At 41.5% G+C, this 24182-nt stretch overlaps 1 protein-coding gene and 1 long non-coding RNA gene across 2 annotated transcripts; one reads left to right on the forward strand and one right to left on the reverse strand.

The window, feature by feature from the left end:
• Positions 1–10862: 10862 nt before the first annotated feature.
• LOC125963079 (uncharacterized) lies at positions 10863–12223 on the reverse strand. The gene is made up of 2 exons (XR_007474857.1): positions 11670–12223; positions 10863–11636 (listed from the first exon to the last, which is right to left on the reverse strand). It is a non-coding gene; the product is annotated as an uncharacterized LOC125963079 (long non-coding RNA).
• A 4133-nt stretch (positions 12224–16356) lies between these two features.
• On the forward strand, positions 16357–18816 carry LOC125963078 (endogenous retrovirus group K member 9 Env polyprotein-like). The gene is made up of 3 exons (XM_049704880.1): positions 16357–18430; positions 18481–18523; positions 18640–18816. Exon 1 carries the CDS (start codon positions 16360–16362, stop codon positions 18403–18405), a length of 2046 nt encoding a protein of 681 aa, XP_049560837.1. The 5' UTR covers positions 16357–16359; the 3' UTR covers positions 18406–18430; positions 18481–18523; positions 18640–18816.
• The last annotated feature ends 5366 nt before the right edge of the window (positions 18817–24182 follow it).

The following is a 24182-nucleotide window of genomic DNA, read 5'->3' on the forward strand; positions in this document are numbered from 1 at the left end:
TGAAAAAGGATATATATGTGTGTGTGTATAACTGAATTACTTTGCTGTACCCCAGAAACTATCACAACATTGTAAATCAACTATACTTCAATTAAAAAAAAAATTGAGAGTGTTCGTTGGTCTTATAATAACCAGAAGCCATGTTACTTGCTTTAGACGGCAATCATGTAGAAAGCAACAATTTTGTGGAACCTGATTTTTAAAAGTGACTATATTTAATCTGCAAGCATCCAGGTATTGAATCAATGACTCTTCTGATTTATATTCCTGCTCTGGTAGCAGAATGTCCCCTTATCTCTCAAACTGCCCACACTACATATTATACTAGTGGGTGTGTTTCATGCCTGGAGGACATTTGAAAAGTGAGGTCATTTAAGAATTTCAGTGTAAGGCTCAATCTTATCTAAATTTAGTAGTTTACCAGAACTTCTTCAGGTCACTCAGAATCCCTAACGGGCTTCTCTCCATGGGCAATTCCATAAAAACAGCACTTTGGCTGATACAAAATAAATCTAACGACAAAAATATTTTGCAACTAACCAGTAGAGGCAATATTGGCAGGGGCAGTTTGCAAAGCAGCACAGCTAGCTGGTGAGGATGTGTGTGCAATGCCATCGTTACAAAGATTCAAAATCTAGAGATATTTCTAATTGTAAGCCATTCACTTTTGGTCAGTTTTAAGCCTCTTTAATTTTTTAGGCATCATTTTAGCTCCTTTAATAGAACTGTGATGTGTGAATTTTTCTAGTATTTATTTGAAGTTTTTTATATTTGCAGTCAGCCTCTGGTCTTCTAGGTTATAATTTCTGCACATCAGCCCCTTGCTACCTGCTCGGTTTTGTTAACTTACCCTTTCTCTGTTTATCCTAATTTCCTTCTTTCTAGATGTGAGGGAAAGAGTGTCGCTATGGTAAACTGGGATTGGGTGGACAAGTCTGTGTTCATCCCAGTTCTGCCTTTTATGAGTTTATAGACTTCCGTCATATCCCCTGGCAGCTCTGGTCTTTCCAGGTGGAATCCCACTAATCCTTAAAGGTTCTCTGAAGGGAGCAGCAGCTCTGGACCTTTAATCATTCTGTCTTCCCTTCTCTGGACCTTTTCCTGCTCTGTTATGACTTTATTGAAAAGCTGAGATCTAAGCAGGTACAATATTCTTACTACAGTCTGTTTTTTTTTTTTTTTTTTTACACTTTAAAAAAAATTGATGATGTCCAAGGTTTTCCTGGGCGAGGGGTGGGAACATCTCCATCCCAGGCAGCAGAAAGGGAGAAAAAGATGAAGGAAATTCATGGAGGACTTTTATGAGCCAGGCTTAGAGTGTTACACATCACTTCTGCTTATAAATGACTGGCTAGAACGTTGTCAGACATCACCACCTACACACTGAGTTATGTTTCCCATAAAGTCTGTGGGGAACTTTCCCAGAATATTTAATATCTCACCAGTGTTTTACTAAGTTCCAATATGTGTGAATACTCAAGAGGTGGGAGGGATAACTCCTTCAAACACAATTCGTGTCCTAACATGAATTTATATGGAACAGGGAGTGGCGGGGGACGGCGGGGGGAAATCTGAGGCTTTATACGAGCGTAGACATAGCCTTCGCGAGCAGTGGATTTGAAATTCCACCCGTGTGGTTTTGGAGTCAGCTGGAGTGATACAAAATACATTCAGCAGAAGAGAGGAAAGCTTGTGTATGTGGATGGCTCTCCCAGGTAGCAGATATTTCTGGATTCTTCCCATTGGGCCAGGACCATTCTGATAGCTAGAATTGCTGAATGTTTGAGTATGCTGAACAAATTACTGGGGTTTTTTGTTGTTTGGTGGTTGTTTTGAGAACACTTAACGTGAGATCTATCCTCTTAACCAACTTTTAAGTGCACAACCTGTATTGTTAACCACAGACACTATGTTGTACAGCAGATCTCCAGAGTTTGTACATCTTGCATAACTGAAATTTATGCCCATTGAACTACACCTCCCCATTTCCGCCCCCCCCCCCTCCCCAGTTCCTGGTAACAGTCACTCCCTTCTCTGATTCTGTGAGTTTCACTATTTTCGAGATTGCGTGTAAGTGGAATCATGCAGTATTAGTCCTTCAGAGTCTGGCTCACTTCATTTAGTATAATGTCCTCCAGGTTCATCCATGGGGTTCCAAATGGAAGGATTTCCTTTTTTAAAAAAGAGCGAGGGACTTCCCTGGTGGCACAGTGGTTAGGAACCCGCCTGCCAATGCAGGGGACGCGGATTCGAGCCCGGGTCCGGGAAGATCCCACGTGCCGTGGAGCAACTAAGCCCGTGCGCCACAACTACTGAGCCTGTGCTCTAGAGCCCGTGAGCCACAACTACTGAAGCCTGCGTACCTAGAGCTCATGCCCCGCGACAAGAGAAGCCACCGCATAGAGGAGCCCCTGCACCACAGTGAAGAGTAGCCCCTGCCTCCAGCAGCTAGAAAAAGCCGGCACGCAGCAACGAAGACCCAACGCAGCCAAAAATAAATAAATAAATGTTATAAAATATGATAAAAAAGAGCGAGTAATATTCCACTGTATGCATATACCACGTAACCCCTGATTTGAAACTAACAGTTGCATTAGCCCGTGTTATCATTGAGGCTCTTTGAGTCGCTCAGGCAGGTTTGTCTGGGGAAAATGTTCAAGAACCACAGGTCTAAAGTATTTGTACAAGTAACTTAAGTTTACACTAAGTAAACATAAGTAAAATTCCATTAGTACGTGATATTTGGTTCTCTGCCAATTAAAAACTTCTGAGTTTTTATTCTTGTTATTTTCTCAGTTATTTCCTGCCTTTTACTTAATTGCTCAAATTTTCTTTCTCTTTTTTCCCCTGGGTATTTGAAAATTCTGCCAAAGAGAAAATATTTAGATATTTAGTTCTAAAATAACATCACCTGCCCCCTGCCCCTTAGTATTGGTTTAGCACCGTTTTTAACGCCAGTTAACTTCCTTCTGCATAGATTTTGGTTAAAATGATTGTTTTTTTAGATCAAGATTATTGCAACTATATTAGTTACAATATAGTATGTTATATACATTAATGTTATATATTGTAACACGTAGTATATATGTTACATTATTTTTCTTTTCTTTTAAGATTTAGTTCTGACTGTTGAATTAAGCTTAATCACCATGATAACTGTTTATAAATTAGCCAGGAGTTTCAGTGCCTATTGACATTTTGATTATACATAGCGCTTTTCTTTGTGTATTAATTTGATTCATTTATCAGCTTATTAGTGTTCTTGAGGAGTTTTGTTTTTGTCTTTTTTTCCCCTTTTTTTAAGAAGTGCATGCATTTGATATACTTTTGAAGTCCTTGCATGACTAAATATTTTTCCTTGGCTGGTTTTAGAATTTGTGTGTTGTAATCTTTTTGTTGTTGTTTTGGTTTTGTGTGTGTGTGTTTTTGTTATTTTTTTCTGTTACCTTTTTGTGTTTTTTGTTTTGTTCTATTTGTGTTTTGCTGTTGTTGTTTTGTGGGTATTTTTGTTGTTGTTGTTGTTATAGTCTTAGAAGCCCAAATGTCCATTTTAATTAATTCTGAGTACCCTCTGACATGAAGGTGAACTTTTATAACAATATGGCATTGTAGGTTAGCTGAGTTAATTGATATATCCAGCTTCCTTCCTCTTTACCTCTGTACCAAAAGCTATGAAAGCAATTTGATTTGCCAAACTTCTCTGCAGCTAACAGTGTCCATGTGACGTGAGGGTGGCCAGTGGAACTTGGTATCATCTGTCGCCGGCACTTTTTTTTCTTTCCCTTTCCTTTCTACTTGGAGATTTGACACAATGTCTGTAGTTTCAGCTGCCGTTTGCTGACCAGGCACAGAAAGGCCACATCACACCAAAGGTAGAAGGATCCTGGGCCATGGGTGCATTTCTTGAGTTGTTCCTACAATCCCTGCAGTATTTCCAGAGATAAATCCGATCTTACCTATGTAAGTTATCCTAGCAGAGTCTTCACAGCCAGAGGAAATCCCGACACACAATCTGTTGTCCATCCATGTTTGGATCAGGATAAAATGCTAGTTTTCATCTACTGTTACATTTAGGAACGCAGTAGTGGTGGAATTCAGCTCTTCCCATTTAAAGACACAGTTCAAAGGTCCTGATATTTGAAAAGTATCAATTGTACTTTTTAAGAACCCATCCATAAAGATATTTTGTAACACATCTGATAAACCCTAGGCCATTCACCTTTTAGAGTTTTGTATTTATGATGATGAAAACTTTTTCAGAGACATAGATTGCTTCACTTTATAAAAGCATTAATGGGTTTTTAGGGGGATGCATTGGTACTTTGTTTTTCCTCTATGTAAAGACTCATGCGAATGTGTGCAATTACTAGCATGGCCTCCATTCCAGGTCATTCAGGAAGAAAATGCAAGTTCCTGAGGAGGTGCAATTCAGTACAAAAATACGTTATAGAGACCATATTTAAATGGTTTGGTATTGGCCTAATAATTGAGAGATGAGTGCAGTTAACTTAGTTAAAGGTCAGAAAAATGCCCGGTCAGACACAGGAATTTAGTCTATGATAATGTGATACTTCAGGAAAGTGGATAATTTTTTTTTTTTTTTTTAACGTGGTAGTGGGACAACTTGAAAAGCCATATGGTGAAATAGCAGAGCTGGATTCCTTCCTTACGATTTGCACAAAAATAAGTTATATATGATTTAAAAATTTAACTATTTAAAAAACATGAAAATATGAAGCAGAAAATTGGAAATGCTCAGTGTTGATGAAGGGGCAGGTAAAGACTGGATTGGGCCAGGACATCTGCCTTTTTCTTTCTGGCCAGGTGGCACATGGGATCTTATTTCCCCCAGCAGGGCTCGCACCTGCGCTCTCTGCAGTGGAGCGAGAAGTCTTAACCACTGGACCACCAGGGAAGTCCCTGTCTCTGCTTTCTGAGCCTGCCCTGGAGACCATCCTCTGATCATGCTTCAGGTGATGCAGGGCCTTAGGCAAGATCTGACTGCCTGAGAAACCTTGTAATCCATTAAGAAGTGAAGTACCAGCCGCTGTTTTTGCTCGTTATCAACAAAGCTGCTTATGGTCTAACACAATGCATGCTTACATGATCATTATTAAAACCGAGGAATGGAAACTGTTTCTCAAGTTGTTGAAAATAATAGCCGCTAGCAAGGTGTTAAAATGAGTGTAGGGCACAACAGCTGTTCAACTCATTTTTAAAAATGACTTTTGTATACAAAGTACCTCCTTTTAGCAATAAAGAAAATCCTGTCGAAGGGAAGCGTTTAAAAACTGGGTGACAGATGGCCGCTACTCATTTCCTGAAGCGTTTGGTAATGGAAATTTCGCTGAGAAAACACTAATAATAATGCTGTTAATATAGTGCCTTTTTCCCTAGGAGCTTCAAACACTTGACAAACATTACATAATTAATGCTTAAATATTATACAGACATCCACAGGAAGTGGGAAAGCAGAGAGGCTTGTCAGCCTCCTTGTTGGTTGCAAAACGCATTCACATGTGCATACAGGTTCACGCAGAAAAGAAGGGAACTGGTAAAGAAGTGGTTTCCCCTGGTTCCGAGCATCAGCACCGTGTCGGGGCAAGGAGGGGGGAGATTAGGCAGCAGCGAGATAAGGAAGAGGAAGAAAGTACAGGAAGAATCGGGAGGAAGAGAAAGTAGGAGTGGAGATGGGCAGGAGAGACTGGATGGAGAAGCAAGAACGCAGGCAGAAAGACAGGTAGAGCGAACGGCATTGGCGTCTCCCCCCGCTAATAGCCTGCACGCCTTGGTTCATTCCGGTTGGTTGGGGGATGCGAGTCTTCTTCGTAACCACCTCCCAGGTAACTCTAATGTGCAGGATTTGTCAATCCTTACTCTTCAGTGCTCCACCATAACCTGTAAAGCCAATGCCAGAACCGAACACCCACCTGTGGCATTCTCTTTTAAACATCTCAGCTAGCACGCGTGGCCCTTTTTCAGACAGGGAACGGTTTGGGGTGCAAGATTTCCAAACCGTGAAATCAGGAGCTGTAATGACCTTCAGGTGGGACAAGCCTTACCCGTTTTGTGTTTTCTACTGATGGTTGCAGCTAAAGCATTGCCTTTGAGGACTAATTACCTCCTTGGCCGAAGGCAGGATCCTGGAATTCATAGCATCAGAAAAAATCTGGGTTGTACAAGAAATGTGGGTCCCCACAGTGGGTACCTTTCATTGAGAACTCTGAAGTGAGCCTTCAGAACATTGACTGATGGTTTTATGAGCGTCTCTGTGTGTAAGGATTAAGAGATAAATAAGAAGTTTATTAAATGGAAATGTACTTTTTGTCTGATAAACCATAAATAGCTCTCATGAGTGTTGGAGTCTGGAATGAAGCTCCAGGAAGCTGAAATGTCTCCAATAAATCACTATCTAATGATGCTGCCATGACTGCAGGAAATTAATGAACGCAACGGCTTGGAGCAGGTTTACTTCCAAGTCTTCAGTGTGAAGCAGTATCGAGCCACTTCATTCAATCAGCGATCAGGCCCACGAAATGTAGCCTGAACTCCAAACATCCATAGCTGAGCAGTTTCTAAACAAGAGTCCCTAAGAAGAGCTCAATTAGTATGTCACAGCAGAAGGAAACTTGGAAATGAAGCTCCTTGGTCGGTTTCATGTTTGTAGCAGCAATTTTAAAAATCTGACATTTATTTCATCCTGGGGACACTTTTCTGAAGGTTAGTTTGAATGGCTCCATTTCCAGTATATTATTTTGCACTAGAAACAGTGATGAATATTTTTTAATTGAAGTATAGATGATTTACAATGTTGTGTTAATTACTGCTGTATAGCAAAGTGACTCATATAACAGCAAAGTTATATATATGTACACAGTCTTTTTCATGTTCTTTTCCAGTATGGTTTATCACAGGATATTGAATACAGTTCCTTGTTCTCTACAGTAGGACCTTGTTGTTTATCCATTCTACATATACTAGTTTGCATCTACCAACCCCAAACTCCCAATCCATCCCTCTCCCACTTGGCAACCACCAGTCTATTCTCTGTGTCTGTGATTCTGTTTCTGTCTCATAGACAGGTTCATTTGTATCATATTTTAAATTTATTTATTTTAGTTATTTATTTTTGGCTGCATTGGGTCTTCGTTGCTGCACGCGGGCTTTCTCTAGTTGCGGGGTGAGTGGGGGCTACTCTTCGTTGCGGTGCGTGGGCTTCTCCTTGCAGCAGCTTCTCTGGTTGTGGAGCACAGGCTCTAGGGGCATGGGCTCAGTAGTTGTGGCTTGCGGGCTCTAGAGCGCAGGCTCAGTAGTTGTGGCACACGGGCCTAGTTGCTCCACGGCATGTGGGATCTTCCCGGGCCAGGGCTCGAACCCGTGTCCCCTGCATTGGCAGGCGGAATCTTAACCACTGCGCCACCAGGGAAGCCCCATTTGTGTCGTATTTTAAAAGGATCACAGTGTCTGCAATTCAAGTTCAAGGGTGAACTCCCCATCCTGCGATAGTCTTGTACTTTGGTAGCCTACTTACTGTACAAAAGTTAGTCTTTTCCTTCAAGAGGAGTTGAAATGATGCTCCTGTTTGCCGATTTGGGAGTTTGTCTATAGAATTCCAGTAATTCTCAGTATCAAGTAATACAAAGAAAATACATAATCCAGATCATTACTGGTTTAGTGAAACTCTTATGGTTATTATTTAGCGGCACCTGAAGTTCGTTGTGGCCTCACCATAAACCAGGTGTTCCCAATCTGGGCATGATTGACATTGGGGCTGGATATCTTTTGGTTGTGCTGGGCTGCCTTGTGCTTTTTTTGTGAGATGATTAAAAGAGTCCCTGGCCTCCGCCCATGGGTTGCTAGTAGCACCCTTCTCCCCCAGTAGTGAAAACAAAAAATGTCTTCATACGTTGCCAGCTGTCCCCACAAGGGGTGTGTGTGTGTGTGTGTGTGTGTGTGTGTGTGCAAAGTTACCCCATTTGAGAATGATAAAAATAACACATTTACTGTGATGCTTTCAGTTGAAACGTATTTGCTATGCCACTACTGATATCCTTGAAATTAAATATAGTCTTATGAGTTCTTCTCAGAAAGATGGCCCCCTTGTCACTCTCCTCTGCTAATTTTCTGTAAAACACACTCTAGCGGGCTTCCCTGGTGGCGCAGTGGTTGAGAGCCCGCCTACCGATGCAGGGGACACGGGTTCGTGCCCCGGTCGGGGAAGATCCCACATGCCGCGGAGCGGCTAGGCCCGTGAGCCATGGCCGCTGAGCCTGTGCATCCGGAGCCTGTGCTCCGCAACGGGAGAGGCCACAACAGTGAGAGGCCCGCATACCGCAAAAAAAAAAAAAAAAAAAGCGTTACTTGGTTTTCATCCTACACATCCCAGTCTCCTTATCTGGGTTCTTTCTATCCTCTGTTAAGACCACCATGCTGTTGATTCTGCTGGCTTGTCTCATATGCCCTTGAGCAATGGAAAGGTCATTTTTAGATAAAGGTTTACCTGGAAGTTTGAAAAAAAAACAATATATGACAACTGAAATGTGTTTGGCACTAATTTATTGGTGTGATAAAAATGAAATTGAAGATACGTTGTATTTAAAGACCATTTAGCGTTTACATTTCTTTAGGAGTTCTGCATGGCTTAGTTACAATCTGACTGGAGACCCAGCTGTTGCAAACATACTCGTTTCGCTTGGTTCAGCCACTGAGGGCTCTGTGGTTTCACACTGTGGCTAGTACCTTTAAGCTCAATGAGGAAACGGAATAGTCACTTAGATTGAGTGGTGCAAAACAGATCAGGGGCCAGACCATCTGAGTAGTCAGAATTAATTACCGTGAGAGTTCCTGGAACTGAAGAGGCTGGGTTCATAATTTGACCCTGCCATTAATTGTCTGCTTGACCTTGGACCAGGTTATTTCACCTCTCTAAGCATCGGTTTCTGCATCTTAGAAGTGAGATGATGAGGTGTCTTCTCCAGGGATTTATTGTCGGGAGCCACATAGGAAGTGCCTTTGAGTTACAGCACAGACGAGACCCGTAGTGTCAAGCAAAGTTGATGCTATCGGGTACAAATATGGAGAGGCAAAGTTCTCCTCTGCAAAGCTGATGCTGTCAGACATAAATATGGAAAAGCAAAGCTCTCGTTTGCAAAGCTTCCTGAACACAGGGTGTCCTGCAACGGCCCCTCTTGCCCTTTTGCCAAGAGGCGCTCTCTTCTTACAATCTCCTTGCCCAGGGCTGGTGCCTGGGCTTTCCTGCCCACACTGAGGTTGAGGCCTCCTGGTGGCTGGTGCCGTGCAATTGGTCTCTCTTGCCCAGTGTTGTAAGCTGGGCCCTCCCTGGAGGAGAAACCTGGGTTCCCGAAGACATGTGACCAGAGCCGGGGCCCCGCCAGTTGGCGAGGGAATCCCAAGGCAGGTGCTGGGCGTGGAGGCCACGGGGGCATAGGCTACCAAGGTGACAGAGAACTGACCTTCTCTGGGGGCACTGCACCTCGCACACCTCACATCTCCCTGCTTGGCCCCGGAGGATGGCTGGTTAGCCAGAGACGGGTAAGATTCCTCAGGGAAGGAACAACCTAAGACAGGCACAGTCGCAGAGGGGCCATCAGGAGAGAACTTGGGGGCCAACAGAGGTGGGGCACAGACCCTCACCCCCCCAACTTTGCAGGGGCCTGAACCCTCACCCCTTCTGAGGGAGATCTCTTGTCCCCGTGGCTGCTTCGCTTCCCACGCCCAGCTCAGATGGGAACCCAGGTAGCAGACAAGAGACTTGGCCAATGGCAACTGCTCTCCCGCCGCAGCAGGGCTTTGTTTCCCATTTCCTCCGTGGACCACAGCTTTCCTCTGTGTGGTAGCAAGGCTTTGCTCTGTGTGGTTCCCCTTGTCTTCCCCTGCCTTTGCCTAAAGTGATTTTGTAGGATTGCTATTGGGGTTGGGAAAAATGTGTAGTTTTAATGTAGGAGTTTAAGTAAGATTTTAATTTAGGGTAAAAATCAAGAGAAGGATTATAGCTACTTTGGCTTTTTTAATGATTATATTTGAAAGTTTTATTCCCAGGCCAGGGCATTGGACTTGGGGAAATACAATGGTGGGAACATTTCTGCAGCAGCTTTTTATTCTGAAAGAAAAATTGAAAGAGTTATGGCCTCCCAGTGAAGTTAGAAACATGTTGGGAAATACCTGGTTACAGTGGCGAAGTTTTATGCTACGATGGGTTTAATCAATGAGCTTGTGGTACAATGCCCGCTCCCATGGTTTTTTAGAAGTATAAAAAAATAATGTGTATTGTTTTGATTATTATGGTGGGGTTAGGAAATTTGTAGATGAAATGTTGTATGATTATTTTTAATCACTAACAGAATAATATGTTTAAGTTTATGGCTTAATCAAGCAGAATGTGCAGGTACAAGAACACCTTAATCTTCTGAGAAGAATGAGGAAACCGCAGACAGAGTTCCTGACGTAGATGTGACCAAGATGTGCCTAACCACAGGGGACGAAGGAGACTGGAAACAATAAGAAGATTAATTAACCTGTTTAACCTGCTGATGTAAATTACTTTTGTTTTTATGATGTATGTAGGGGATTTTTTGGCGTGGGAATGAAGTTTTTAAGATTGAAAGTGAGATTGCCTCACAGTATAAAAGCTTCGGAATTATGAAAATAAATTTGGCAGATCCTTGCATCCTCTGAGGTGTCTTGTGTTCTGTCCACGCCGACTCCGTCTCCCCTTTCGGTGAAACCTGTTCAGCTGGGGCTGGTCCCCGGCAAGTGGCGCCCGCACAGGGACCTGAAGGGGTAAGTATTATTTCTTTCTCGGACGGATAGGAGTCTCACCATAGGGTGCTGCAGACCCCCAGTTAGGAATACTGGTTAGGAAGGTGAGTAAGGCGGTGTCAAGATGGGACACGCTGAGTCCAAAGAGAGGCTCTTATTTATTGATATAGTTAAACATATGATAAATGGAAGAGGAATTAAGGTAACTAGTAAGCAACTAACTCAGTTTTTTCAGTTTGTACAGGAACAATGCCCATGGTTTCCAGAACAGGGAACAGTTAATATAGAAACCTGGCAAAAGGTGGGACAAACTTTGCAAGTATATTATAGTCATTTTGGACCTGAGAAGGTTCCAGTAGATACTTTTACTTTATGGAACCTTATTAGAGAGAGCATTGCTCCTTTGCCTGAAGGTCAAAAGAATCTATATAAAAATCCTGTAGAAGTAATGGATGAATGTACTCCGTTACTTTCCTCAAAAATATCTAAAAAAACTGAGGTTATGGCTGCAGCTTTAAAAGATTGTAACCTCAAGGATGATGATTCAGAGGAGGAAATTGACTCACCTATTGATAATAAGTCTAATTTGTTAAAGAATCCTCCTTTTGATGATGAATTGCCTCCTGCAGATCAGGATGATTTAGATGCTGCTGTATATGATTATGAAAGAAGGAAGTATGAACCCCATGGTGCTTTTTCAAAGCAAGAAACTAAGAAAAATAGGCCTAATTTACAGGATATGCGCCCTTTGGGTCGTTTACCGACCGCCCCACCGGCACCTTTAAGTTCTTCATTTCTCCCTTTAAAGAGATTAGGACATTCAACTTTAAATGTTAAGGGCCTACCACCTCCACCGCCTTTAAAGGCTAGGGGCCCACCACCTTCGCCACCTTTTAATAAAAGCCAAGGCAAATATAAAAAGCATAGGAGAATAAAAGGTGACGATGATGATTATGCTTTTGCCGCCTGCTTTCCAGTCATTTATGAGGATGGTTTTGATGATGATGATGTATATTGGGATCCTTTGCCTCTAAAACTTTTAAAAGAACTTAAAAAGGCCTGTGTAGATTATGGACCGTTGGCGCCTTATACTATGACTCTTATAGATGCCTTGGCAAATAGATGGATGACTCCATATGACTGGATTCAGGTTGCAAAGGCCTGTTTATCTGGAGGACAATATTTGCTTTGGAAAACAGAATATGAAAAATGGGTGGCTAAGCAACATGCTTTAAATAAGAAATGGGATAAATTTGATATTACTAAAGATATGTTGTTGGGCCAGGGAGAATATGATACAACCCAACAGCAGATGCATATGGGAAAGGAGGCCTTATGGCAAGTAACTACGTGTGCAGTGAATGCCTGGAAGTCTTTGCCTTTGACTCCAGGAAAAGCCTCCACTTTGACAGATTTAAGACAAAAGCCTGAGGAGCCATATGAGGATTTTGTTTCTCGCTTGCTAACCGAGATAAAAAGAGTGATAACCGATGAGGATGCAGCTAACATGTTGGCAAAACAACTAGCCTTTGAAAATGCCAATCCTGTTTGCCAGAACCTGATTCGCCCTATTAGAAAAACTGGAAGTATTTCAGATTTCATTAAACAATGTTCTGACGTTGGTCCCTCCTATATGCAAGGGATTGCTTTGGCAGCTGCCCTAAAGGGAGAAACACTTCCTCAATGTATGATGAATATGGTTCAAAAAACAAAAAACCCTAAGGGACCAAAAGGAAATAATTGTTTTGCTTGTGGAGGCGCAAATCATTTTAGTAGGGAATGTCCTAATAAAAATATACCTCCACCAGGTCCTGTTAGAATGATATCTCCTGGTAATGTTGGGGTTCCAAAGACTCCTTGCCAAAGATGTGGGAAAGGAAATCATTGGACTAAATTGTGTAGAAGTAAATATCACAAGGACGGACACATTCTTCCCCCTAATGAGGTTTCTGCAATACCTCAGGCTGGCGCTCAGATGCCAATATTTCCTACACCTGTTTTTCCAAATGCGTCTGCTGGAAATAATTCGGGAAACTTATTTCGGGCCCAACCCCGGGCCCAACAAACAATAGGGGCAATTCACCAGACGCTCAATCCCTTTCTTCCCTCAGGGGAATCGATGAATTGTTCAGGGCCACCCCAGGCAGCGCAGGATTGGACCTCTGTGCCACCTCCGCAACAATATTAACTCCTGACTCTCCAGTTGTAAAAATACCAACTGGGATTAAAGGTCCATTGCCCCCAGGAATAATGGGTTTAATTATTGGTCGGAGTTCAACTTCTTTATCTGGCCTAACAGTGTTGCCTGGAGTTATTGATTCTGATTATACAGGAGAAATTCACATAATGGTGGCTCCCTCTAATAAAACACAACAAATTTATGTAGGACAAAGAATAGCACAGTTGTTATTGTTACCATATTATAAAACAGGAAAGAATGTTGTTCAGGAAGCAAGAAATGAGAAAGGATTTGGCTCCAGCGATATGGTATTTTGGATTCAAGAAATTACTAGAAATAGGCCTCTAAAAACTTTAAAAATTAATGGAAAGAATATTCAGGGATTGTTAGATACTGGTGCAGATTCTTCCTGCATAGCGGGAAAAGATTGGCCTAGCAGCTGGCCTACCCAGCATGCTGACAATATGTTAGTAGGTTTAGGAACTGCTCCAGCAGTAGCTAAGAGTTCCCAGATTTTAAATTGGGAGAATACTACCAATAAACAAGCAGGCTCTTTTTGTCCTTATGTAATACCTGGCCTGCCAATTTCCCTTTGGGGAAGGGACATACTTATGCAGATGGGAATGCTCTTGTATAGTCCAGATGACTGGGTCTCCTCACAAATGTTAAAAATGGGATATGACCCAGATAAAGGTTTAGGAAAAAATCAGGAGGGAAGATTATATCCTGTGGTTGCTGAGCCCAAAAATGATAAACATGGAGTGGGCTATCCAAATTTATAAAGGGGGCCATTGTTTTAAAAGCAGCTGACCCTATAGTGTGGCTTTCAGAGGAACCTGTATGGGTGGAACAATGGCCCCTAACTTCTGAGAAATTAACAGCTGCAGAAGAATTAGTGGAACAGCAATTATTGGCAGGACATATTGAACCCTCTAACAGCCCTTGGAATACTCCTATATTTGTTATAAAGAAAAAATCAGGAAAATGGAGATTATTACAAGATCTTAGAGCAATAAATAAAACCATGGAAACAATGGGGGCTTTACAGCCTGGACTTCCCTCTCCAGTAGCCATCCCTGAAAATTATGCTATTATAGTTATAGATTTGCAAGATTGCTTTTTCACGATCCCCTTACATAAGGAGGACAGAAAAAGATTTGCATTTAGTGTACCCTCTCCTAATTTTATCAGACCATATCAGAGGTATCAATGGAAAGTTTTACCGCAGGGTATGAAAAATAGCCCTACCTTATGTCAGAAATATGTAGACCAGGCCATATGTAATATAAGACAGAAATATAAAGAAATTTATTTAATACATTATATGGATGATATATTATTGGCCCATAAAGATAAGGCCTACTTACATCAGGCATTACAGGATATGATGGAAGCTTTACAGGAGTATGGATTAAAAGTTGCTCCAGAGAAAATTCAAACTGAGCCTCCTTATAATTATTTGGGCAGATTAATACAGGAATTTTCCATTCAGCATATACCTTTTCAGTTAAGAACTGATCATTTGGTTACTTTAAATGATTTTCAAAAGTTTTTAGGAGATATAAATTGGATAAGGCCTTTGTTAAAAATTACTACTGTGGAATTAAAACCTTTGTTTTTGATATTACAAGGAGATTCTAACCCCTTATCCCCTAGAGAGTTAACTGCAGAAGGAAAACTAGCCATAGAAAAAATAGAAAAAGCTTTAAAAAATGTTTTTATTAAAAGATTGGATTATACCAAACCTTGGGATTTAATTATTTTAAGGACTCCAGTTATTCCTACAGGATTATTATGGCAAAATGGACCACTAGAATGGATACATTTGGCTGCTAGTCCAAAAAAGATTGTTGCCTCATACCCTTTTATGGTTAGTTTGTTAATTATTAAAGGTAGAAAGAGAAGTAGAGAGTTATTTGGAAAAGATATGGATAATATAATTATACCTTACAATAAAGATCAATTAGAGGCCTTGCTGTTGTTAGAAGATTCATTAGGAATAGCCCTGGCCTCATTTAGAGGTCAAATTTTATTTCATTTGCCTAAAAGTGTATTGCTACAGTTTTTTAAGGAACATATGGTGGTTTTTCCTACATATTATAAGATGAAACCTTTGGAAGAGGCCATATTAGTATTTACTGATGGATCCTCCTTAGGGAGGGCAGCCTATATTATTAATAATGAAAAGAAGGTATTAAATACAGAAAATTGCTCAGCACAGCAATCAGAAATTATGGCAGTTATAGAAGTGATGAAATTAACCAGAGATAAAAAAATTAATTTATATACTGATTCCTTATATATAGTTAAATTATTTCCAGCAATAGAAACAGCAGCCTTTCCTGAAAATAAGAGTACAATAATTAAATTGCTTAAGAGATTACAAAAAAGTATATGGGAAAGAACACAGCCTTATTATGTAGGCCACATTAGAGCTCACTCTGGATTGCCAGGGCCTTTAGCAGAAGGCAATGCCTCTGCTGATGCCCTGACTAAAATTTTTATAGTAGATGAAAATAAAGTACAAGAAGCAATAAAATCTCATCAGCTGCATCATCAAAATGCTAATGCCTTAAGATATCAGTTTAGCCTAACCAGAGAAGCGGCAAGGGAAATAGTAAAAAATTGCTCTGTGTGTCCTACACAAACTAATGTACCTCAGCAAGGAGTAAATCCTCGAGGTTTGCGAGCTAATGATCTGTGGCAAATGGATGTGACTCATGTGCCTAGTTTTGGAAAGCTGTCCTATGTACATGTTTGTGTGGACACCTTCTCACATGTAATTGTAGCCTCAGCTAGGACTGGAGAGGCCTTTAAGGATGTGTGCCAACACTTGATGTTTTGTTTTAGTTATTTGGGAATTCCCCGAAAGTTAAAAACTGATAATGGCCCTGCTTATGTTTCTAAGTCTTTTCAGCAATTATGCCAACAGTTTGGCATAGCCCATAGTACAGGAATTCCTTATAATCCACAAGGACAAGCTATAATTGAAAGAACCAATCAGGTATTAAAAAATATGATTTATAAATTGCAAAATGGAGATTTAAAATATTTTTCTCCTCATCATTTACTTAATCATTCCATGTTTGTATTAAATTATTTAAATATGAATGATAAAGAGAAAACTCCTATGATGAGACATTGGGAGATAAATGAAGAAAATGTGAAACCAAGGGTATTATGGAAGGATGTTTTAACAGGAAAATGGAATGGGCCAGATACATTATTAACTAGTGGTAGAGGATATGCTTGTATTTTTCCCCAGAATTTTGATTCACCAATTTGGATTCCTGATCGATTAATTAGACACCCTGAGGTGGGGAATTTATTAAAGCGTCTTTCAGAAAAGAAAATCTACTGCCGAGATGGCGGAACCGCAGTCACAGAAAGTGGGTCCTCCGATGACACAGCTGTCGCTTGAATCATCTTGCGATAAGGAGGTACAAACTTCTCCAAAAATTTTGGAGAAGAAGTTTCGTTCACGAAAAAGAAAGTATACTGCCTCCACCGTTGAAGCGGCTCCAATTACATGGGGAGCAATTAAAAAGCTTTGTCTGAATGCTGAAAATGCTATGAATGCTCAAGGAGTGCCTTTGACGACTGCTAATTTTTTTGTGGCTATGCTTAGCTTGCTTTCGGTTCAGGTAAGTGCCAACGGTACGTACTGGGCTTATTTTCCAGATCCTCCTATTTTACATACATGTACTTGGAAAGATTCTAATATTCCAGTAACTTCCTCATTTCCTGAATTAACCGATGGTAGTCGAGGAGTACAGGGCTATAAACAATTTGTAGTTAATTTTAATTATTCATTTACAGGTCAGACTGATTTTCCTCCAATATGCTTTTTTCTTGATTCAGGGTTAATAGGAAATAGTCAAATAAAAAATGGGTGTTTGTCAGTAGTTGATGCAGGATTTTTGACAGATTCCCCTAAAAGGCCCCCTAAAGAGCCAGTAGGAAGAGATAAAACCACAAGATATTTATGGTTATTATTAGGGAAAGTTGTAGGACAAAATCAAGTTTTTGTTAATAAATCTTTGCCTAAAGTTGTTCATCCTTTTAAATATGATGATTGTGATGAGGCTGTAGGGGAAGCTACAAATGAATGGATTTGGATAAATATTAAAACTGGATATCCTTCATGGATATATTGTATGTATAATAAAGAAAATAAAATATTTATTCCTGGAACTGAATATTATATTTCAGATTGGAGTAGTAATTTTCCTGAAGGAGATTATAGAACATATTTAAAGTTAGGCTTGCTATACCCATGGAATGATACCTATATTCCCCGTCCATTAAAGATAAATAGATGGAATAGTCATGGATGGGTGGCTCCTATTTATACTTTTGTTTATGAAAATAAAACCTATTATCAATCTCAGTTATGGAGATTGCCCTTAACCACTCGTAAAATAACGCTAATTAGAGCTACTACCCATGTGGAAGAGTATTATGTTCAAACCTGTGTGTTATCTCCATATTCCTTATTGCTTTCTAATGATAGTGAAAAGTTGCAGATTGTGCAGTATAATATGAGGTTTTATATTACTTGTCAGCAATGTATATTAACCACTTGCATTATTCCTGAAATGAATGTTTCAACTATAATGGTGTTAAAAAGACCAGCTTATATTGTGCTGCCAGTAGCGCTTAATGAATCTTGGTATACAGATATAGGGGCGGAAATTATAAGACAGGTTGGAGAGCTCATACGGCCAAAAAGATTTGTAGCTACTTTGATTTTGGGAATTTCCGCCTTAATAGGAATATTAAGCTCTTTTACTGTCGCAACATATGCTTTAGTGAAGGAAGTACAAACAGCACAATATGCTAATGATTTATCAAAAAATATATCCTTGGCTTTGGCAACTCAAGAAGCAATAGATAGAAAGTTAGAAACTAAAGTTGATGCCCTTGAAGAAGCAGTTTTACATATTGGTCAAGAACTTACCGCTTTAAAAATTCGCTTATCTTTAACATGCCATAAAAAATATTCTTGGATATGTGTTACTCCCTTAAAAGTAAATCATTCTGAATATTCCTGGGAAAAAATTCAGATGCATATTTTAAATATATGGAATTCTAGTGATCTAGGAATTGATTTGGAACATTTACATAAACAAATTCATGATATTGCGGCCTCTCAATATGATATAAATCCCTCTAAAGCTGCTACAGAATTTTTACAAAATTTACAAAGTTATTTTAAAAATAATTCCTTTATGCATATTTTAATAAATTATGGGGCTGCCGGAGTGGTTATAATTTTGCTTCTTATTTCTTTTCCAGTCATTATCCGATTAATTCAAACTGCCCTTCAAAGTGTATACAGAACCAAAGTGGAATTACATACTGCCTTTTTAAAAAATAAAAAAGGGGGAGATGTCGGGAGCCACATAGGAAGTGCCTTTGAGTTACAGCACAGACGAGACCCGTAGTGTCAAGCAAAGTTGATGCTATCGGGTACAAATATGGAGAGGCAAAGTTCTCCTCTGCAAAGCTGATGCTGTCAGACATAAATATGGAAAAGCAAAGCTCTCGTTTGCAAAGCTTCCTGAACACAGGGTGTCCTGCAACGGCCCCTCTTGCCCTTTTGCCAAGAGGCGCTCTCTTCTTACAATCTCCTTGCCCAGGGCTGGTGCCTGGGCTTTCCTGCCCACACTGAGGTTGAGGCCTCCTGGTGGCTGGTGCCGTGCAATTGGTCTCTCTTGCCCAGTGTTGTAAGCTGGGCCCTCCCTGGAGGAGAAACCTGGGTTCCCGAAGACATGTGACCAGAGCCGGGGCCCCGCCAGTTGGCGAGGGAATCCCAAGGCAGGTGCTGGGCGTGGAGGCCACGGGGGCATAGGCTACCAAGGTGACAGAGAACTGACCTTCTCTGGGGGCACTGCACCTCGCACACCTCACATCTCCCTGCTTGGCCCCGGAGGATGGCTGGTTAGCCAGAGACGGGTAAGATTCCTCAGGGAAGGAACAACCTAAGACAGGCACAGTCGCAGAGGGGCCATCAGGAGAGAACTTGGGGGCCAACAGAGGTGGGGCACAGACCCTCACCCCCCCAACTTTGCAGGGGCCTGAACCCTCACCCCTTCTGAGGGAGATCTCTTGTCCCCGTGGCTGCTTCGCTTCCCACGCCCAGCTCAGATGGGAACCCAGGTAGCAGACAAGAGACTTGGCCAATGGCAACTGCTCTCCCGCCGCAGCAGGGCTTTGTTTCCCATTTCCTCCGTGGACCACAGCTTTCCTCTGTGTGGTAGCAAGGCTTTGCTCTGTGTGGTTCCCCTTGTCTTCCCCTGCCTTTGCCTAAAGTGATTTTGTAGGATTGCTATTGGGGTTGGGAAAAATGTGTAGTTTTAATGTAGGAGTTTAAGTAAGATTTTAATTTAGGGTAAAAATCAAGAGAAGGATTATAGCTACTTTGGCTTTTTTAATGATTATATTTGAAAGTTTTATTCCCAGGCCAGGGCATTGGACTTGGGGAAATACAATGGTGGGAACATTTCTGCAGCAGCTTTTTATTCTGAAAGAAAAATTGAAAGAGTTATGGCCTCCCAGTGAAGTTAGAAACATGTTGGGAAATACCTGGTTACAGTGGCGAAGTTTTATGCTACGATGGGTTTAATCAATGAGCTTGTGGTACAATGCCCGCTCCCATGGTTTTTTAGAAGTATAAAAAAATAATGTGTATTGTTTTGATTATTATGGTGGGGTTAGGAAATTTGTAGATGAAATGTTGTATGATTATTTTTAATCACTAACAGAATAATATGTTTAAGTTTATGGCTTAATCAAGCAGAATGTGCAGGTACAAGAACACCTTAATCTTCTGAGAAGAATGAGGAAACCGCAGACAGAGTTCCTGACGTAGATGTGACCAAGATGTGCCTAACCACAGGGGACGAAGGAGACTGGAAACAATAAGAAGATTAATTAACCTGTTTAACCTGCTGATGTAAATTACTTTTGTTTTTATGATGTATGTAGGGGATTTTTTGGCGTGGGAATGAAGTTTTTAAGATTGAAAGTGAGATTGCCTCACAGTATAAAAGCTTCGGAATTATGAAAATAAATTTGGCAGATCCTTGCATCCTCTGAGGTGTCTTGTGTTCTGTCCACGCCGACTCCGTCTCCCCTTTCGGTGAAACCTGTTCAGCTGGGGCTGGTCCCCGGCAATTTATAAGAAATAATAAAAGACCTGAGCGAAGTGGCTGTGTTTGGAACATATCAGAGGCTTGATGGAGGGGTGGGGTGGGTATACACCAATGTGCAGGCTCTCTGACTTGTTCTGGGACAGGGACTGGACAGAACAGGACTTGTGCCCTGTACTTGGCTGAAACCGTGGGCATTTAGAGCTCAGGTGGCTGCGGAAGAGGTCACAGGTGATTGGTACCTAGATTCTGAAGGGCAGCTTGATTTCAACGGAAAAAGTTGGGTCTAGAAGCCATGCAAAGGATCTGCAGTTTCCTAGTACCGGAGAGTGAGGTGATAAAAAAATACATATTATGAGAGAACAGTGTGGAATCCCCTGGTTCCTGACGCAGAGCTCCTAAATCCCTTGGAACTTCCTGAGTGATAGGAGAGTGTTTTCCTCAAATGAGGCAGTGCTTGGTGGGTTTCTGGATGGGGGCTGGTCATCAGAAAGACCCAGCCATGATGAGAAGCTTGGAACTTAAGCTTCTCCACTGAAGAAGCCCCACCCTCCATTCTCAGGGAAGGGTTGAGGGGCTGGAAAAGCAGTTCATGAGCGATCACACCTTCGTGAGGCAGCCTCCCTAAGAATCCCAAGAGTGTGGGGCTGGGGAGCTTGCAGGCTGGTGAACTTGAACACTCGTAGGACGCTCGGCAGCTCCATGTCCCTTCCCACATCTGAAGGGGGGACAGTCTCGTGGGACAGAGCCCTTCCCTGGTGGGATCTGATGCCATCTCCAGCGGGGTGGTGTCAGAATTGAGTTAAACGATAGGACACCCAGCTGGTGTCCCAGAATCACGTGGTGTTGGCAACCCCCCACTATCTGGTATCAGAAGTGCTGTGAGTCAGGTGGCCGAGGGCAAGGAAAGCAGAAACACAGAAATGTACTTCTGAACAGGGAAGATGAGAAATGTTAAACTCTGTGGACCGTGCGTCTGTGGTCCTTCAAGATGAGGAGGTATTTCACTGTTCCTGGGCTGGGGCCATTTTTAACTTCTGCTACCTTCAGTGAGGTGTAATTGATATACCACAGAACTCATGTGTTTGATGATTTTTCATCCTTTATAGAGTTGTGGCGACCATCACCACCACAGTCCAGCTGGAGAATGTTTCCATCGTCCCAAAAAGGATCACCTGTGCCTGAGTGTGGTCAATCCCCGCCCAACCCCCATCGCCCAGCAACCACTTATCTACTCTCTGTGTCTCTAGACTTGCCTGTTCTGCACTCTCAGTGTACTGGAATCGTACACTATCTAGTGGTTCTTGTCTGGCTTTTTAAAAATCAGCATAATATTTTGGAAGTTAATCCACTCTGTGTCTTTTTTATCCATGTGGTAATATTGGGTGGGTTATTTGAGACACCTGATTTGTCATGTATATGGAGGAGGTATTGATGGGACCAGTCTCAGGTCATTTTGATGATGATGATGATGTTAAAAAAATAACACACGCAAAGGGTCATGGTGGGAGGACTTCCCTGGAGTTCCAGTGGCTAAGACTCCACACTCCCAATGCAGGGGACCCAGGTTTGATCCCTGAACAGGGAACTAGATCCCACATGCCGCAACTAAGAGTTTGCATGCGCAACTAAAAGATCCCGGAGCATGCCGCAACGAAGATCCCACGTGCCACAACGAAGACCCAGCGCAGCCAAATAAATAAAGAGTTAAAAAAAAAAAAAAAAAAGTCTTGTGGCATGCAGCTCAAATGAAGAGCTTACCGTGCATTAGTTTTGTTGTCGTGATTATTATAGTTATAATTATCTTTTTAAAATGCTGTTGGGCTTCCCTGGTGACGCAGTGGTTGAGAGTCCGCCTGCCGATGCAGGGGACGCGGGTTCGTGCCCCGGTCCGGGAAGATCCCACATGCCGCAGAGCGGCTGGGCCCGTGAGTCATGGCCGCTGAGCCTGCGCGCCCGGAGCCTGTGCTCCGCAACGGGAGAGGCCACAACAGTGAGAGGCCCACGTGCCACCAAAAAAAAAAAAAAAAAAAAAAAACCTGTTACCAACATAGTCTTTATCCATTTAATGCAAACAGCAGGAGAGCAATCCCTTGCTAGTTGTTCTTCATAGGAACTCTTATCAAATCTGTTAGAGCAATTTTTATAAAATGTGTTGTATTCACTGCCTAAAATTCAGAGCCTAAAATTGGTTCCTAATAAACACTTGTTGAGTAAAGGAAGAGAAGTGTGCTTGGTGGACATCCAGCACCTAGCATGGGACCTCATGCATGGTGGTACCCAGGAAATATATGTTGAATGAATTCATATAGAGTTCATAATATTACCTACCTAATACCTAGGGGTTGAATGACTGAAAGGCATATGATCCTTTTATTTTTGATGCTGTGACCCGACAATGTACGTTTCCAATCGACTGTTGTCTAACTAGGGGCCTCGTATTTGAAGCAAAGTTCAGAAATTGTTGGAAGTAGTTGTTAAGTAATGAGAAGTAGAAGCAATTCAGATGTGAAATCGCGTATCTTTCCCTTGGCAAGGATAGATGCTGAATCTTGGTACTGTTACCTACCTGGATCCTTGAACTGTTTAATCAATAGTGAGGGGAGGAAAAAGGTTCTCGAAACTCAACATTTCAACAATTAACTTTGCGTCGTTCTAGTAAAGATGTCTGTGATTTGGTGGGCCCTCAGGTGTGGGTTTCATTTTGTTTGCACATAATGTATGATTGAAGAAAGGTGTTATTCCTGAAAAGCCATCGAAATATAATTAAAAAGTTGGCAGAGGTGACGTCTCATCGCTGGCTTTATTTATTTTTTTAATTCAAAAGGAAACCCCAGTTGTGCCCTGCTTGGTGTGCAATGACCAGAAACGAAGACAGAGAACTCACATACTTGGAAAAATCACACACTGGGCTTTCCTTGGAAAAGGAGTTGGGTTTCACTGTGAACAAGGCACATAGAAAGAAATCCCAATCTGGATGTGTTTATTCTCCCAAAGAGTCCATCTCGTTTGATCCTGATCACCTGAAATTGATGGTTAAAAGGACAATGGAAAGTATGCAATGGCTTAGGGGCAACCATGAGCTCTCCTTTGTGGATGGGTCTTCGTACAAACGGTTCCTCCTCTCGTAATTTACCCGCCCTTGTTTGCATCAATACCAGATGCTGACTCGCTTCAAAATCCTACTTAGTATCACCTCCGTGAAGGCTTCCCTCCCAGACCCCCACTGCAAGTCATTCTCCCCTCCCTCTGTATTTCAGATCTGTGCATGCCGTTAAGGCTTATGTGTTGGTTCTCCTATTCGACTGTAAGATCCTTGAATATAAGATCCACGTGTTATTCATCCTTGCACCCTTGATTCCTGGTAAACAGCCTAAACTAAGAGATGTCAAGTCAATGCCCATTGAACTGAGTTGTCCTTAAATCACGTTGATGACTATAGGACTTTTTGGAGATATATTTATTTATGCATTTAAATTCCTATCATGTGAAATGGCTGTAGACTTTATATTTCAAACTCTTTGCTCAAACGTTAATACTATGCAGTTGCTATACGTGGCAGCTTTGCTTGAAGTAGTTATGTTATTATTAAAGGAGGCATCATGGCTTCTTTCTTTGGAGAAAATTGAAACATAAGTTTTGGTTAGAATTGAACATGCTTGAAGTTATCAAGGTTTAAATCTGGGAGGTAGGTTTAGGAGAGAGTTTTGCGATTTTCATTATAGATTTGCATATTTTCTGTATCACCTGCAATGAAGAATCATTTTGTAAGTATGAAAAATTTAGCATCTATAATATAATGCATACATCTCAACATCGAGGAGCTCAAAGCACTCTCAGATTTCCTTCGGTGGTATCAACTCCTAAGCAAGTCATAGTTAGAATCTCCTCAAAGGATGACAGGGCTTGTGAAAAGGGAGTGTTAATATTCCAGCGGATGCTAGGCTGTTTAAGTTTTTATATAAGTATGCAGTGGTTGGAGGTTTCAAGAAGATCCTCATTCCCTTGGTGAATTGAAACCTGCCTAGACAGTTCTGTGAAAAGCTCCTTGGTGAACAATCTTACTGTCT

Source organism: Orcinus orca, chromosome X (assembly GCF_937001465.1).
Source record: "Orcinus orca chromosome X, mOrcOrc1.1, whole genome shotgun sequence".
Lineage (NCBI taxonomy): Eukaryota > Metazoa > Chordata > Mammalia > Artiodactyla > Delphinidae > Orcinus > Orcinus orca.